Raw genomic sequence first — 14574 nt, forward strand, 5'->3', positions numbered from 1 at the left:
CTTTCAATATCTTAATTTTGTTGCCCAAGAAGTCCAAATCCGCATTGTATGAATTGTATAGGATAGTGTCCCGGATCCTCTTAGATGAAAAATCGATGATGATCTCGCGCGGCAACTGACGCTTCATTGCATATTTTGAAGTAGCCCGACGGGCTTCCAAAATGGCGCTTTTTACTTCTTCTTTAGTTGCCCTCGCGGGTGTCGTCAATAGTTCCGAGACAAGACCCCGTAAATCCTCGTTTTCCTCCTCTTTCACATTCTGGAGGCGCAAAATTGTCTGTGTTCGTTCCACTTGTAGCCCGATCAACTGATTCTCCACCAGTTTAAGCTCTTTATTCGTAGCCTTCACGAGTGACGCACTTTCCCGAGCAGACTTCTCTGCCCCCCCCGCTGCTTCCTTGATGGTTTTCACTTCGCTCTCAATTAAGCCCACCCTTTGATCTGTTTCATTCAGCTTGTCAACAAAGGGTTTTATAGCTTCACCAACCGCCCTCCGTACTATTTCCTCCAGCGATTCTCCCTTTAAGGCAGCCGAAACTGACTTGCCAAGGGCAGGACTTTGTTTTTTTGTTGCCATTTTGGGGGGGGGGGCCGCCAACCAAATTTTGAAACTCAACAAAGGGGAAGAGTGAGCCTTCTTAGCTTCAGATCTCACCTCTCCTTCACGTACGCTTGTAATAACAGAAGGAATTCGCTTACTTGTAGGCTCTCGCCTAGTTCTGCTCTTTGCCGTTTCTCATGGCCCGGCAGCACTTCAGGCGCCGCGCACGTCCGCCGGCCTCCGTAGGGACAAACGGGCAATTAACCCCCCGCATTGATTCCGGGGGGCTCTTCCTGCAGCGTCCCGGACCCAGCCTCCCTCACTGGGAGTTTTGGGGGCTAATCTTCGCAGATCAGCCGCCCGGACAGGGTGCTCGGCCGCTTCCTCTCGAGCCAGCGAAGAGGAGCGTCCGACATGGCTGAGAAAACGAAACCGACGACTGACCTCTTTTCTCCATGGTCAAGGACAGCAGGTGATGCTAGGGGAACAGATGTCTGCCCGCCATTCTTTGGTATGCAGCATCCCTCAGGGGGTGATTCTTTCCCCAATGTTATTTAACAGCTACATGTGCCCCCTTGCCCAGGTGGTTCATAGCTTTCGGCTGGGTTGTCACCAGTATGCTGATGACACCCAGCTCTATCTGTTGATGAATGGCCAGTTAGACGCTGTCCCAGCTTCCTTGGCCAGGTGTCTGGATGCCATGGCGGAATGGTTGTGTCAGAGCTGCCTGAAGTTGAATCCCCTGAAGACGGAGGTTCTGTACCTGGGTTGTGGGACAACGGAATTGGGAATCCAGCTCCCAGCCCTCAATGGAAGGCAGTTACAGCCTTCATCGATGGTGAGCAGCTTGGGTGTGCTCCTGGATGCCACACTTTCTATAGAGGCCAGGTTGCAGCTATTGCCAGATCTGCATTTTTTCATCTTTGGCAAGCCAGACAATTGGCACCTTATCTTTTGTCCCAAAACCTAGCTTCAGTAATCCATGCAACCGTCACCTCTAGACTGGATTACCGCAACTTGCTCTACACTGGGCTGCACGTAGGCTTGACCCAGAAGTTACAACTGGTCCAGAATGCAGCAGCAGACGTCCTTACGGGAACGCCATACGGGTCGCACATCTACCTTGTGTTATGCCAACTGCCCTGGTTCCTGGTTGAGTTCCGGATCCAGTTCAACACTGTTTAAAGGGTTTTAAACACTGGTTCTAGTGTTTAAAGCCCTTCACAGATTGGAACCTGCATGTACCGGATCGCCTCTCCCATTATGTCCCCCGCAGGGCCTTGCACTGTGTGGATAAGCAGCTTCTGGTGGTCCCCAGCCTGAGCGATGTTTGGCTGGCTTCGATCAAGACCAGAGCTTTCTCTGCCCTGGCCCCGGCCTGGTAGAAAGCTCTCCCAATGGAGATATGGGCCCTGCGGGACCTGCTACAGTTCCGCAGGGCCTGTAAAATTGATATGTTCCACCGGGCCTTTGATTAGGAGCAAGCACTTTGTCCCCCCATTTTCTGACTCCCATGCCCTCTCTTTGCAGCCACCTGGGTTTACATCATGGCAGTGCCTGTAGTTCAGAGTGATTTTATAGTAGCCTGATTGTTCAGAAGTGCCTGGATTTTTTCATGTTATCTGATCCATATGGTTATAAGGTTTTTATTGTATTTTTAATTGTATATTTTTGTTGGAAGCTGCCCTGAGTCCATTCGTGGGAAGGGCAGGCTATAAGCTGAACGAACGAACAAACAAACAAACAAACAAACAAACACACAAGAGTATTGCCAGCCTTCAAAGATTTAAATTTTTACATGAGTATCTTCATTATATCCTCCAAATTACAGGCCACTCCATTCATTATTACCAGTTTTGCATTCATATAAGGTAAACATAGTCAAGAGCAGATGTCTTAGACTGTCTGTTTAATTATATGCACATGGATTTGAAGCTCAACTGAATTAAGTTGAGCTTCCTTATGAGGTCCGAACTGGAGGTGACCATTATGCAATGGTCACCTCCAGATTGGACTACTGTGACTCGTTCTATGCTGCGCTGCCCTTGTCCCTATGTTGGAAATTGCAACTGCTCCAGAATGCAGCAGCATGCATTCTGACTGGGACTCCATTTTGGTTATATATAACACCAGTTTTGCACCAGCTGCATTGGCTCCCAGTGGAATTCCAGATTAGGTTGAAGGTTTTGGTATTGACCTTTGAAGCCTTTAGTGGACTGTGACCAGCGTACTTGCAGGACCTCCTCTTGCCATATGTTCTCTGGAGAGCCCTTCGCTCGGTAGGCCAACGTCTGTTGGTGATCCCTGCCCCAAGGGAGGTTCATCCCTGTCCTTGGCACTGACCCGGTGGAACTCTTTGTCTGTAAAGACTCGGAGCCGGCAGGATTTACTCTCTTTCCACCAGGCTTGCAAGACACAGATATTCTGCCAGGCATACAGTGGTTAAGGTGAGCACTCCCTCCTCCAGTTGACCTCCCACCAGAGGTGGATATGATCCCCCCTGGTCTGCTGAACATCAGGCAGCTTGCCACCTGTATCACAGGTCTTTGTACATAGAGGGATTGTGAAATAAGAATGCTGCAAGGTTTTTATTGAAGTGTTTTAACTATTATGCTGCCTGTTTTATATGTCTACTGTGATCCACTCTGAGCCTGGTTTTCAGGGAGAGCAGAATACCAATGCAATAAAATAAATAAATAAATAATGTATCAGTATATATATAATTCCTCTTGAAGATTTTTCTGCACTGTCTAAAAGAGAGTTCCCAGCCTTACATTGAGCTGCAAGGACAGAGGAAATTTATAATTGAAAGGAAATATGTAGTATTTCCACTTAATTGTTTCCTCTATGTTTTTACAGGACAATTCCACCAGAGCGCATCTGTAGAACTAGGCTGAATCACGAGGATGATGAAGACAATGAGGATGATGATGGCAGTGAAGAGGAACACGATTACGAATCTTCACAGTTAGAACACCTTCATTTTGAATACAATTATATCAATACAAGAGATATTTCACCATATGCCTTTTCATGTGTAAGATCATATTCCAGTGTGATTCTGAAACCACAGAAGATCAAATGATAAACTCCGAAAGACAAACCATATTTTAAATAGAGTATTTTTTTCACCAACAACAATAACAAAACTGCCTATTATGAAAGATGTCTGAGTACAATTATCACACAATATTATTTATTTTTAGATGTAATTGTAAGGAAGTGGCAGCATGCACTGGACTTTCATCCTATTTTTCAATCCAAACTAAGAACCACAATGCTAATATCCATTTAAATGGCAGTGAGCACAGTACAATTGGAATTTGGTATCATCTTGGTCACGACCATCTACAATGCAGTACATTACAAAAATATAAAAGACTATGAAGTATGTTCAAAATAAAATCAATAAATATACTGGAAATTTGATGTGGAAAATAAGACAGTATACTACTTAGACCATATGGATCCTTTGTATGAATTATAGTATAATCTTTGCTGATATTCAGACCAGATTTAGATTGCTCACAGAAACTACAATTTTAAAATTGGCTCCATTTTTACTGCAAAATGAAGACTCTGGAAAATGCAAATCTATAATCTAGAATATATAAGAAAAATGTCAATTTTTAATGCTGTCAATTTAATTAATAGTAAAAAAATATTGAATTTATCAAGCATCACTGTGAAAGTTGAAGGCATTCACATTATCTTACTGCTTTAGTTTTTAGCATGACTTTCAGATTTGGTCAGGATTTACTGGCATGCACAATTAAGACAACAAATCACATACACTCACTGTATGAAGAAGGGTGCTCTACTGAAAAAATTCAATCAAGTGACAGAATGCCAAACATATCTATAAAAGAAAATATGGCTTGATTATTTTTAAAAAACAAAACATGTAGAGGAAGTCACTGTTAAGTACCAATAAGAAGGCCTTTTGTTCTTATAAATACAGCATCTATTTGAAGGTGGATAGGTGTGCTGAAAGTGATTAGCAAGAAGTCCCAAAGCTGAAGGAGCCAAAAGAGACCCAGAACTAAGAGTCCACACCATCCTGTTAGGCTAGATTGCTTACAGGTAGGATGGCGATTGGGTCAAGGTAGTAAGTAGGCAATGGTCCCTTCGACTAAGGGCCAAACTAGATGAGAAGCTGTCCCTGGGTTTGTGCCTCCATTTTGTTGAGTCAGGGAATGCCTTTTAAGAGCACTGTGGGAGCACAATTCTGGTTGGAATCACAGGAGCTTGGGGGGAGGAGGGGCTCCTAACTTCCTTCCCTGTGGTGTTTTTCAATCTGAAATGAAACCAGGGGGAGGTATTATTTGCTGACATGCCCCTCTGGCACTGTTTTGGGCCAGAAAAATAGCACAGCAGGAAGCAGGAACCCCTCCTCCCATTGCAGTGGTCTTGACCAGAATTGAGCACCTGTAGTGACTGCTCCTGAAAAGTGTTCCCCAGTTCTACAAAATGGAGGCACAAACCCAGGGAAAACTTAGGGACAGTATCTTGTCTAATTTAGCCTACAGTTATCGCTTTCCTTCAACTGCCTATAATCAGCATATCAGATAGATAACAAGGCAGACAAAAAGGTACATGGCTACCAAAGTTATATACACCTTACACATTCAGAATGGAAAGAACACTCCACTTCTGAAGAGATGTCATGTTAAATCTCTTAGAGACTTTACCTAAAAATGTCACAACTAGTAAGCAACTCTAGTTTATATCATAACTGCTGCTGCATACATTAGCTCAGGTCAGTCTGGCTATAAGATCTTTTAACTGAAGTTGCCCAGTACTGAAGCTGTGTCCTTATATATGCGATACATTCGCTATAACACCTGGTGTATTCCACATATTTGATGTTTTGTGCTGCTGATGCAATGGAAAGAGTAGAGAAGAAATTTTTTTTATCATTCAAATGTGCAAATTTTGACACTTTAATACTGTCCAAAGTCCTATAATTTATATTTAACGTCTCAGTGCTGAAGCAAGTTGAAGCTTTTAATATCTATTGAAACTTGTAAATAATTGTCTCACAACAGGAGATATATTTTATCTGTGATTTTAGGTATTTTCTGGATGTAGCATTAGCAAATTTGTATGGTATGGGCAACATTCTGAGAGACATTTAGTAATTCTCTTCACAGTATCAAACCTTCATGTGACTATGAACACAAACATGTTTCTAAGAAAATATAAACAAGCTGTGTAAAAATTCTCTTGTTACTTGTATCAAAGATCATTGCCATCAAGGTTAGCTACGGCAATCCAAAAATGTTCAACAAAAACAAGCTGAATCAGAAAATCCATCTCCCAACAAATCTGTATTAACTGAGATGGTGAAAAGAACAAATTATAGTACTGTGAGGTAGCAGCAGCATGGCTTTTTCCACTAATTCACATTCCAGACACTTGAGACCATGGAAAGCAGCCACAGGATGATACGGTTGTTCCAGTGTAAAAACATTCCTAGTTCCAGCTGTGAAGGCTGCTGTTGAAACATAACATGCACATTTTCTAATACATTTTGATTGGCATCATTATTTTAAATTCACAGACACAGACCATACTACTCCAGGATCAACCACGGACCCCTGCAAAAGTAATGTATATGTACACAGAATGTTATCGTTTCCATGTGTTTCAGGATATTATTGCTTTAAAAATTTGAGGAGACAAGCCAATTTTAGGAAGTTTTTCTTGAAGCTGCCATTTTCCAAGCTAGCAGATATGGTTATAGCTCCTCCTTCACTCAGGTATCCCAAATGTGCTAGTGCTCAGGTCACTGGTAGCTCTTAGCTTATGAAGTACTATTAGTCAGGCACATGCATGTGGCGAAATCATATATATATATAACCCTTAAAATATGTCTGCCTGGTTCATCAAAATGAGTGAAAAACAGAAAAAATATTAAAAACCATGACAGAATATTTGGGTCTTCAGCTTTCACAACTGGTAGTTTGATGCTGTTGGGTAAAGTTGGATTGCCTTTGGAGAACATATAAAGGAAGAATTCTGCTGTCTATTGCCTCCTGAAAGGCACCTACCAATGGTCTAAAAGTAAAGCAGAACGTCAGAAAGATTTCCGTTACTTTGGATGTCAAGCAGGAAACATGTAACAGTAAATTTATTTCATGGGCATGCGCAGCCCCTTGGAGAGTACTGGGTTCCCCATGTAAAACATCCCACTTCATCTGGCGCCTCATATTTTGTACTGGGAAAATACTAGAAATCTGAAATTACAGATTCTTATATTTTAAGCCAGCAATGAAACTATAAACTGAGTATCAGGGACTTCAATTTTTTGAGAACATATAAAATATAACATTACTATGACCAAATGCACCTATAAAGTTGAATTTGGCTAGTATATTCCAATTTAGTATAGAATTAGAGCATAAAAACTTGCAGTAAAAAAGATACTAACCATATGTTTTAAAAATTGCTAGTTCACTTTATATAAATATACTTTAAAATGCAAAGTGTATCAAAGCCTTACTATGCATTAAATATTTGATTATATATATTGTATATCACATATTATACAGATATGGAAGCACAGAGCACAATAAAATGTGTGTAATTATATTTAAAGATGTATAAAGGGGGCTAAAATTTGATTATTTGCTACTAATATGCAATCTCCTTACAAAATGAATTGTTACTTCCAATCTTGGTCAGTGCAATCAGCTCAAAAACTAGAATTCTTGTGTCAAAGAAGAAGTTTGATACAAACTTTTAGGGTTGGATGAAAGGATTGTAGATCCTTCCACGTATCCCCACCCCCACTCTAATCCTTTCTGATCCTTTATTTCTGAGGTTGCTGGACTCACATGGGGTACATGTAGGGGGGTTGATGGACTCACTCTTACCACATTGAATAAGAGGATGCAGTGGAGAGGAGATGAAATCACCCTTTCTATCTCATCTATCAATGGAACTCCACTGACAGAAGAGGCAGAAAAAGTGGTTTCTTTCCTTCCCCTCTATTTTATTGCAGCCTCCCAACCCAAATGACAGGTTACACAACTCCAGGAACAAAATGAAATATGACAATTGAATGTTTTCAGCTTTACAAGTTTACATTTACTAGTTTACATTTACTATTTTCATAACAGAAATTCTAATGTGTAACCTGATAATAAAATATATCAGAAATTATAGCTGTTTCTAATACTGCAATAAAGTATTTTATTATTGCATATTGGCCGTCGTCACATGGGCTTCTATTTAGCGCGAAAGTGGTGCAATTTCCCGGCAAACACCCACCTTATTCCAACACTGATGCGATTTTCTCTCTTCTGCTTTGTGCTTGACAGTCGCGATATTTTGCGCCTCAATGTGAATGCCTCACATCGATGTTTTTCACCTCACTACACCATAGGCCCACCCTTTTTTTCTCCCCTCAATCCCAGAATCCATTTCTCCCACGACTCCCCCCCTTTTTTGTAATAATGTCCTTATATCGCTATAACGACATCACACAACGAAAATTTTCTGCTGAAGAAAACAAGTAAAAATGACTGAATTGTCATTAGAGAAATTTTTATTTTAACCCAAAACCACACCTCGCTAAAAATGGCCATGTTCAGTCATTTTTTTTTAAACATTATCTAATGTTATTCCGTTATAGCGGAATTAAATGCCAAAAAAAATAAATTAAAAAAAGGGGGAGCTGCTTCTGTGCCCATTAGAGAGAACGGAACAGAGCGCTTAGGTGTGGACAGCTGGGAGCGCGAAGAAACGCGAGGTGACCCAAAGACACGTTACTGTGCCGATATCAGCGATGACGCTATATGCTGTAAATTTAACGGAACAGATGCCCGTGTGACGATGGCCATTGTGTGCACGTATTTACATTAACTATAATAATCCTTAAATTCTCATATACAGCTTGGGACAGTACATCATCTGATAGTGAATGATGTATGCTTAAAGTGTGAAATATACTAAAGTCCCTTGATTTCAATTGTAAAATAACAACTAGAATTTCCCCCCCATAAGTATAACTTCATAATTTTTACTTCGGGTCTGCAGAAGAAAAAGGAAGATTGGGTATCATCAGATAGCTACAATATTTGAGAAGAACTGGTGCTAATAAGAAACAAACACCTAAGACTTCAATTTTTTTTCACTCTTCCTCCTAAATTTTACCCTCACAGTACCCTGCAAATGAAATACTAGCTCAAGGTCATCCAACGTTTATGGCTGAGTGGAATTTGAACCCTAATCTTCAGTTTAACCTCTATGTTACAAATCCTCTCAGGTGTATGCTGCTACAATTGGAACAATAGAGAACAATTAGGATATTTGTGATATTTACAAACTAGGTTAAGAGGGCAGGAGAGGAAGTGGCCTTATTTATTTCACTTCCATCTCATCCTTCCTCTAAGGAGCTCAGGGTGACATACCTCAGTCTCTCCTCGGCCATTGCACCTTGACTATGTGGGCCCCACAGGAACTGTGACTGTAATTAGGACAGCATAAAATTAATAATACTGGTGCAGGACATTATGTGGTCGGGAACAGCGTTGGATAGATATGTTAGCTAACATTTTTTACAAGGTTTATACGATTAGAAAGTTTTCACATTGCTAAAGCTCTTGAAATTACTTCAAGATTAATTCTGCCCTGCCCAGAGAAAAATTGTGATGGCAAAAAAAAAAAAGAAGAAGAAGAAAAAAGAATACCTCAATCACTGATCTCATTCATTCACAGTTGCCTTGTAAAACAGAGAATGGTTAACAATCTGTAACTATGTATAGGGCCTTGGTGCTGAAAATATTATTTCTAAAAGCAAACTAGCATTTCAGAAATGTGTGAGCAAATGCTGCTCTGGGGGGACGGGGGACCCACAGGAACAATGCGGATGGGAAGTTGGAGGTCTGAGGCAGGAAAGAAGAATTGGTGAAAATTGCCATTCCTTCATCCGTGGAAACCCTACTGGAGAACCAACGCATAGTTTCTCACCAAATTATATTTTAAGATTTTTGTCATAAAGTCAAGTCTTCAAAATCTTATAGTATCCAGGAGGGGCAATCTGATTAAGAGAACAATTTCCCAGTTGCTTATATGTTCACCCACCTTTTTCCACACATACATACACATAAGCAATTCTTCACGGACCCCTGACTTGTAACCCTAGGCTCGGATCTCTTTAGTTCACACATGCTTCTCTTTGGTTCCTGTGGAGGCAATCCTCTGCTGTGGAACTTGCTTCTTCTCGAGCTGGGCACTTTCAGCTCATTGAAAACACTGAAATTATATAAATGGAAGGGCCTAGTACAAGAGGATGTGAGCTCTGCAGCAGAGGGCAGCAGAAAGAAGTGTATGTGGAGTAAAGGAATCCAGGCCTGGGTTCACAATTTGGGAGTCCTTGGTGAATTGCTTGTGTGGCATGTACGTGTGGAAAGGTGAGGAAGAGGAAGTACTAACAGTTAAAAAATACTCGTATTGAAAAGACCAAATCCTCTTCTCTCTCTGTTTTCTTTTCCCTCTCTTTTTACTGATGTCTCATCCTAATGGAGGGCATCAAGTATAATTAATATTTATCAAGGTAATTGAGAAGGATTTTTTTAAAGTACAATCTACTATGTTTCTGCATATCTAGGAAGCTCTCTGAGGATATAAAATCTACTATATTGTCTGCGGATGGCCAATTTCAGTTCCGTATGGAAAAACACTTGACCATGAAATCCAGTATTAGACAGAATTATAAATTAAACATTATTATATGTTTTAAACACAAATCATCAGTGGTATGGTTTCATCAAGAAGCCTAAACACTAAATAGTTTTTTTTCCTTAGGCCATATATATATGTAACCAACACCCTAATTATCTAACACAGCTACCCAGCAAAAAGGAAAATATAATGGTAGTAACATAACTCTGTGTTTTCAAGAATCATAATTGTTACCCTCTACTTTCTAGATAGCATTTATAAAACAACAGGGAGTTATTTTCCAGGCTATGCAGAAATCGGTTCTTGAAAAAAATTCCATGGCTTGCATCCTAATAATAACCTTGACTGAAGAACTCTGCTGTCTCCCATCCCCATTAAAACTCCCTGTGCTCCCCAAAAAGTCCACTCCTGAGGTTCAGAGAATCTTAGAAACCATGCTGCGTGAGGGTGGAACTATAAATGAAGGAACAGGAAGAAATCATCAACTCCTGGTTTTGCTCCATCAAGAATGAGAAAGACTATTTCTGCCAGTTTCTCTTTCCTGAGTCACAGCCTCCCATACCACATCCTGTTTCCCTACGGTTTTCCAATTCCATGACCATCTTTTTGGAGTCCAAGGTGCTCCAGCAGGAAGGAGAAAGTGGCAAAGATCCCATTTTATAGACACTGTTACATTTATGGTTCTTAGTGGGTACTCATATACAATGTCTTGATCCTAATTGCCAAAGGTCTTTGTCATGGTCTTGTTTGGATTTGGCAGCTTCTTTGCTTGGGCAATGGATCTGTTATGCTAGTGTACCTTTGCAGTTTTATGAGGGCATAATTTACTGAATGACCTAAAGAAAAATTCAACAACTGGGACAGTAGTCTCACTTTAAAGACAGGAATTCCAAGCAGCTAATCTGGAAGTCCGAGCCAAAGAAGTACAAACTTCACTCATATCTGTACTCCAAGGGCACATGTCTCTGTCCTTAACCATTGTACTGGAGCCATGAGCACATGTGTGAGGATGGTTTCATATCTGTACTCCAAGGGCACATGTCTCTGTCCTTAACCATTGTACTGGAGCCATGAGCACATGTGTGAGGATGGAAAAAGGGAAACTGAAATTAAATATCCAGAGATTCAGTTGCCCTGGACTAGCATAACAGGTCCTTTACACAAACAAAGAAATAACCTAATTGAACCAAGACCATGACAAAGACCTTTCCCCAGATTCTTTTTCAGATTTTGTCCATCAATGATGAAGGTAAAAAAGCAGATCCAGTGAACTCTGTTGAGTAAGATCCAAAATAACTTGGGACGACCTCATGGTTGTCATGGAAGTCATAAACTCCTGAGCTGCATCTGGCAAGGAGGTCTCCACATGAATGTTGGAAGTGCTCCAGCCAGTGATGTGGGATAGAAATTTTCCCATGGAAAATTTTCCAATACTGTATTTTTCCATAGAATTTTTTTTTGCCCCACATATGTAAATATAGAATTTCCCCCCTATATTTATATATTTTCAGGGTTGTGCTTCAAATTAATCATATTAGGTGTACTAAATGTAGGATGTGAAGCAAAGACAAATCCCACATACTCCAGTACATCTTGCATTTGTCTTCTTTTCCGAACAAAATTTTGCTAACATTATTTAAATGTTTTATTTATTTAAATTGGAATTGGAATATTTTCCAGAAGATTCTCTGGATTTTTTTTCAAATTTTTCCAGCAAACACAAATCACTGGCTCTAACGAATAAATCTAAAGGCCTCCAACATCATGCTTGAGACAATTGCCATTCGCTGAGATACAGTTTACTGGGCAGTTAGGCAGACAGTATAACCAGCCCTGCCCAAGCAGCCCAGCACAGCATAGGATGCCAACTTCCGTGGAGACCAATCCAATTGCACCCCTGCAGCAGCTGAGCAAACTTACCTGCACCCAATCAACTCCTCGGACATCCCACGTAACCTCCAGCCAGGGCGCTTATGACTCCACGTAAGGAGGCTCTGCCCAAATGCCCCTTGCCATAGGGACTTAGAGCGCAAGGCTGGAGAGGGTGATTTCAGAGCACCACCTGAGCTGTCTTGCAGGTTATTCATCTCCTGAGTCCTGGCTCAGAAAAGGGTGCACCGAAACGTAAGAAGGAGCTGAGGAGGCGGCTGCCCCAGCTTGCTTGAGTACACCAGCCTCCCCTCCCCCCTCACCTGCGCTCCCCAAACAGTGGCCTCTGTGATTGAGGCTCGCTGGGGGGGACACGGCTCTTGCCCATGAGCCAGTGAGGCCCATGCCTGCCACAGAGGCAGTTGCCCAGGGAGACACACTCAACACAGCTGTTTCAGGGGGGCTTCCATGACGGGCCTCCATTCAGACTTCCTTGGCCAGGCTCCCCATTTGGGCAGAGAGAGTGTGGCTGTGGATTGGTGTGACTGGGTGCTTGCTCTTGTAACTCCCGTAGGATGGCAGGTATGCAACCCTCTGACTCGCTCCCTCATAGGATCAGAGCTCAAAGCAACCACACAACAATGGAAAATCCAGATGCAGACGAGGAGCACTTCCTTGCCAGAGGGACATCCATCATCTGGTTGCTGGCAGCACCTGATGTGATGAAGCCGCCACTGCTGCCCCTGGCCATAGGCATTTTCCCAGGACATAGTAGGCCTGGCTGTGGCTTGCGCAAGGCCAGGCCCGATGCCACAGATGTCTCCATTTCCCTTTCAGTGAGGTTGTGACCCATCAGGGAGGTCGAGGTACATGGCAGTTCCGGCCGCCAGTAATCTTTCTTGACTGCCATTCGAGCCAGCTCCAGGAGCGGTTCCCCAGGCAGCCCATGAGTCAACTCCATTCCTGATAAAGCAGTACAAGGAATGGCTCTCCCAGCCCCGACTGCTGCGCTAACAGGCACAACTCCCTACTTAGGCAAGGGAAGTTGGCATCACTTGTTCAGACATCCTCTTCACTTTTGGCAGTTCAATAAAGTCTCTGTTGGGCAACAATTTCCTCCTTGTCTGTTTGCTTGCCTGTTCATGTCAGTAGCCCTCCTCCACTTCCCCGCAGAGCTGCCCTTTCAGATATCCCAGTGAATGGTCTCTGGTTCTGGGCTGGTACGGATGGGGTGGCCCAAAGAAACTCCAGGTGCCTCCATGCCTTTATGTGGCTCTGCTGCCAAAAAGAACAAGTGTCCAGGGGTATCTTGGAGGCTCCAAGCCCACCCAGCTTCCCTTCCCCCTTCTCCCTCTTGAATTCACTGCAGGCAGCAGGGTGGGACTTGGAGTGTTGCCTGAGTTTCTGGTGGGGGGCACCATGGAGGACTCTCTTTCTCTGACAGTGCCACTGCGTCTGATAAGCCAGCAGAAGATTGCTGCATGCAGGGAGCGAGGTTGATGCCAGGATGAGAGTGTGTGGAGCGACGTCCTGGGATCTCTGGGGCGCCTCCCCCACAAGGCCAGACTACTCTTCCTTTTGCTGTTTGTGGAGGCAGGAATGGACTTCAAGAATCTTATGCTGGGGATGGGATGACAGCCAGTTTCTCTGGTCCCAGAGAACATCATCCCACTCTGGGGACCATCATTCTAGCACCATAGCACAGCTCTCAAGGACCACCCTGCAGTCTACTCATCTCTTTTTGATGCAGTGATGTATTTCAATGGAGCTGCTGTAAGTCGATGGGCATTTGTGGCTCCCATCATATCCAATGAGCCTTCCAACCTCTCCCATTGTTTACAATGGGAATTCTTGTCTGCCTCTCCGAGACTTGGAGGGCTTATCCTGAGTGTCAGGAGCTGTGGGTGTGACCCTTGCCAGGTCTTGCTGCCTTACTGGTCTTACTTTTCAAGGAGAGGGGTGCATGTTTCTCAGAGCAGCAGTGGGGGAAATGGAGTTTGCAAGCAAGCAGTGCTTCAGCTTCCAGTCTAGCCCTTGTCATAAATGGGGGTTGGGTGGTGGGCAGGCGCCCTGTCTGCCCCTTCAAGGTAACCCCCACCTACAAGGCAGGTGCCTCTGTTGGGATGCGGCAAACCCAATTGTGGGGGTCTTTCTGCCCTGTGCACCCTCTCTCTGCAGGGCGAAGGAGTAGCACTAGCAGCTGGTGACAACAAACATGGCCCGGCCCATAGACTCACAGCACTGTCAACTGTAGCTGCCCTGCAATTGGTGGATTCTGTTGGTGTTGCCAGGACAACTAGGGGGCATTCTCTCCTGGCTGTACCTTGCTGGGCTTGGCTTCTGGCATGGCTCTTACAGAAAAGTCCTTAGCAAGTGGATTAGTGGTGCTGCAGTTACACAGGCCCATGGCTGCCACTGGGTCTCAGGATTGCACTGTCCATACATCTGAATGCATTTTTGGATTAAAAAACTAA

General features: G+C 43.0%; 2 protein-coding genes across 2 annotated transcripts in view; one reads left to right on the forward strand and one right to left on the reverse strand.

Annotated features, from left to right (window-relative positions):
- Window positions 1-4214, forward strand: part of ECM2 (extracellular matrix protein 2) — a 29365-nt gene extending 25151 nt beyond the window's left edge. The window contains exon 10 of the mRNA XM_054976141.1: window positions 3401-4214. Within this exon, the coding sequence (XP_054832116.1) occupies window positions 3401-3626 (226 nt within the window). The 3' untranslated portion in view covers window positions 3627-4214. The remainder of the gene's footprint in view (window positions 1-3400) is intronic.
- Window positions 1-14574, reverse strand: part of CENPP (centromere protein P) — a 270026-nt gene that overhangs the window by 106494 nt on the left and 148958 nt on the right. The window lies entirely within an intron of this gene.

The sequence above is a fragment of the Eublepharis macularius genome, chromosome 4 (assembly GCF_028583425.1).
Source record: "Eublepharis macularius isolate TG4126 chromosome 4, MPM_Emac_v1.0, whole genome shotgun sequence".
Classification (NCBI taxonomy): Eukaryota; Metazoa; Chordata; class Lepidosauria; order Squamata; family Eublepharidae; genus Eublepharis; species Eublepharis macularius.